This window comes from Mesitornis unicolor, unplaced genomic scaffold (genome assembly GCF_000695765.1).
Source record: "Mesitornis unicolor isolate BGI_N332 unplaced genomic scaffold, ASM69576v1 scaffold11448, whole genome shotgun sequence".
NCBI lineage: Eukaryota > Metazoa > Chordata > Aves > Mesitornithiformes > Mesitornithidae > Mesitornis > Mesitornis unicolor.
In genome coordinates, this window is record NW_010201154.1 from 17396 (window position 1) to 20292 (window position 2897).

General features: G+C 53.0%; 1 protein-coding gene across 1 annotated transcript in view; it reads left to right on the plus strand.

The window, feature by feature from the left end:
* SAMD4A (sterile alpha motif domain containing 4A) overlaps nucleotides 1–886 on the plus strand; it is a gene marked incomplete at its 5' end in the record, with an annotated part of 18266 nt that extends 17380 nt beyond the window's left edge. The window contains one exon of the mRNA XM_010189979.1: nucleotides 627–886. Coding sequence (XP_010188281.1) covers nucleotides 627–655 — 29 coding nt within the window. The remainder of the gene's footprint in view (nucleotides 1–626) is intronic.
* Between the last annotated feature and the right edge of the window lie 2011 nt (nucleotides 887–2897).

Here is a 2897-nt window from a genome sequence, read left to right on the forward strand (position 1 = left end):
CAGCGGGGTCTAGTGTGTGGATTATAGATGGGCCACGGACCCCTGGGCTCGGGGCTGTGGCTGGACGTGCCCCTGCTGTCACGGGATGCTGGGGACAGGGGCCTCTGGGAGGGCAGAAATTACCCCCAAGGTTTTTTGGGTTTTTTTTTACCTGCTGTGGTCCTCAGATGGAGGAAAATTCTGCATCTCTGTGGCATGGGCGTTGGAGGGCTGGGTTAGCTGGGGGGCAAGGTCTCTGTCCCCTGTCCTCCGCTTCTGGGCAGTGGGTTGTGGACCAACCCCATTGCAGGGCGGGGGGAGTGTCCCAAACTGGCCCGCACTTTACAGCAGATCCAGGCTGCCCAGACCCCTGCTCTGCTCCTGAGAAAGGGGATTTGGGGACACGGTAGAAGGCCTGGACCAGCGCTGGGACAGCAACTTGTTGAGAGGCTGCCACAGGTGGGGCCACGCTGGTGTGTTGTCACCCCAAAACCCATGGGGAGATGGCAGGGGTGGCCCCGTGGCACCACCTCGCCACAGGGGCCGTGGGTTGGGGATGCTCTGGGGGTCCATTATCCCCCACCCTGGCTCGGAGCGGGGATACCGGCACATGGGCCCTACTCCTGACTCTCCCTTCCCGCTTGCAGATGGTGTCGACCGAACCTCCACCATTTAAGAAGGCGTCGCGACGGGGACGCTGGCCGGGACAACAACTGCTGCGGGTCCAGCGGCGAGGTCGGGGCCTGCAGGGAGCCTCAGCGAGAGCTCGCACCCCTTCTCCTTCTCCTCTCTCTTTTTTCTCTCTCTTTCTCTCTCTCCCGTTTTAATTTTTGTGAATGTGTAGATTGTCCTTGTGAACATATCATTAGACTTGGAATTTGTGTTGTCATTTATTACATCCATGCTAGTGGGGGGGGGAATGGCAAAAAACTCAATGGCAGCGAGTGGGAGAGCGGGGGGGGACGCGGCAGGAAAGTGCTGACAACGGAGGGGTCACCCCAGCACCGCGGGCAAACCCTGGTTTTTTGGACGAGGTTACAGATGAATGTTGAATATCACGTGGGTGTGTGTGACCAAAACCCCTTTTTGAGGAGGATTTTCCTGTCCCACCATGGGCTGGTGGTCCTGTCCTTTGAGTTTCGCTGCGTTCAGGCACGGACTGACCCGGTGAGGCCAGATTTTTTTTGAAAAACTTAAATAACCTCAAAATTGCCTTTCGGTTTAGCCAAGAGCATCCGCAGTTTTGAGGCAGCACAAGGGTGGCGGATGAGTGCAGGTTCAACCCCCTGTCCCTGCGCCCCAGCGTGTGTTGGGGTGCAGGGATGTTTTCGAGGGGGTGAGTGTCGCCCAGGGGATGTCAGTGAAGCGGGGGGGGATGCTGGGTGAGTTTCCGTGTCTCTTGCCTTGCCTGCACAGGTACCAGGAAGATGCTGCGACCTGGTTTTACACATCTGCCCCCCCGCCAAAACTTTCCAAAACCCAGCGCCGAGGGGCTTTGCCTGCCCCGGGGAGGCCGATGGGGGCACGAAGGCGGCTTGGGACCGAGCGTCTGGGTTTATTTAGCCAAATAAAAACCCAAACGGCGCCAAAATACAGCTCCACAGCCGCATTTTCTTGGCATTCAACTTGTGCTGGCGAGGAAACGTGGGTGGCAGTGCCTTGGCTGCCCTTCTTCTAACAGGGAGCTCAGTTTGGCCTGAGGGCATTAAATGGGTAAACCCAACAAGGCCAAAGCGAGATCCAGGCCCAGAAAGCCATTGGCACCCACAGCGATGCTTGGCTTCGCTCCCACTCGTCCTTTGCTGGGATAATAATCAGTTTAAAATGAATTAATGAAGGGAGGTGATGGGTGGGGGCAGCAGCCATGGGGGATGCAGGAATATTTCCAAAAAAATCAGCTCGGCCGTGAGCGCCGATGGGCAGCAGCGTGTGCCGGGACCGGCTGGAGCAGGGGATGGGGGAGATATGTGAAGCCATTTGCCATGCAGCATTTTTAAGTCTTTTTTTTTTTTAAAAAAAAAGAAGTGCCAAATGCGATGTTTTCTGTGTTTGCTGTTCCTTGGTGTCCTGCGTCCTGGCAGGCATGAGATTGGGGGGGATACGGGGGAGAAGGGAAAACCCGAAAGCGAAGGAGGTTGGGAGGTGGTGTGAGGAGGTGGAGGCGAAGCAGGGGCTGGAGGGGGGGGAAGCGGGGTCCTGGGTCACCCCCTCCGAGCACCCCCAGGTTGTACCAAACCGAGGTGTGGACACGACCGCCGTTGCAGGGGCCTTCCCCCGGGAAGGCTCAGATGTATTTACAGAGCTGAAATTCTATTTATTCCTTCACTGACTATAGAAACAGAGGTTATCTGATTGTTAAAAGATATTATTTTGGATATATTACCTATTAACTTGCTATGGCTGGTAACCATGATAGTGTCTGTTATTAACAACCACCAAATAACTCCATTTTTTTTTTCCTTTTGTTAAAAAAGAAAAAAAGCTTATTTTCCATTGACAGTGTATAGGTTAATGACGACTTAGTTGTGTTTGCTGTTTCTTGGGTTTGTTTTGTTGTTTGTTTGTTGTTTTTTTTTTAAGTAAAAAAAAGCATTTTTAAAAAGTGGCTTTGGTTGCGTTCGGGAATTCCTGCCGGGCTCTGGGCTGCCTGTGCTGAGTGCAGGCGGCAGAGCTCCAGTGAAAGAAGTTTAAAACAAAAAGAATAAAAAGTAGCTTGAATCCTAAAAGAAAAGAAAAATTATTTATAAAAAGAAAAAAAAAAAAGGAAAAAAAAAACCAAACCACCACAGTTGCATGAGTGAGGCTGTGAAGTCAAATCTTTAGTAATAAAGCGGCAGTGCCTTTCTTTTTTTGTATTCACCCGTTCACCCCCCGTGCAACTGTTGTGTCCCGCGCGCGTTGGGTGGGCACCGGCCCCC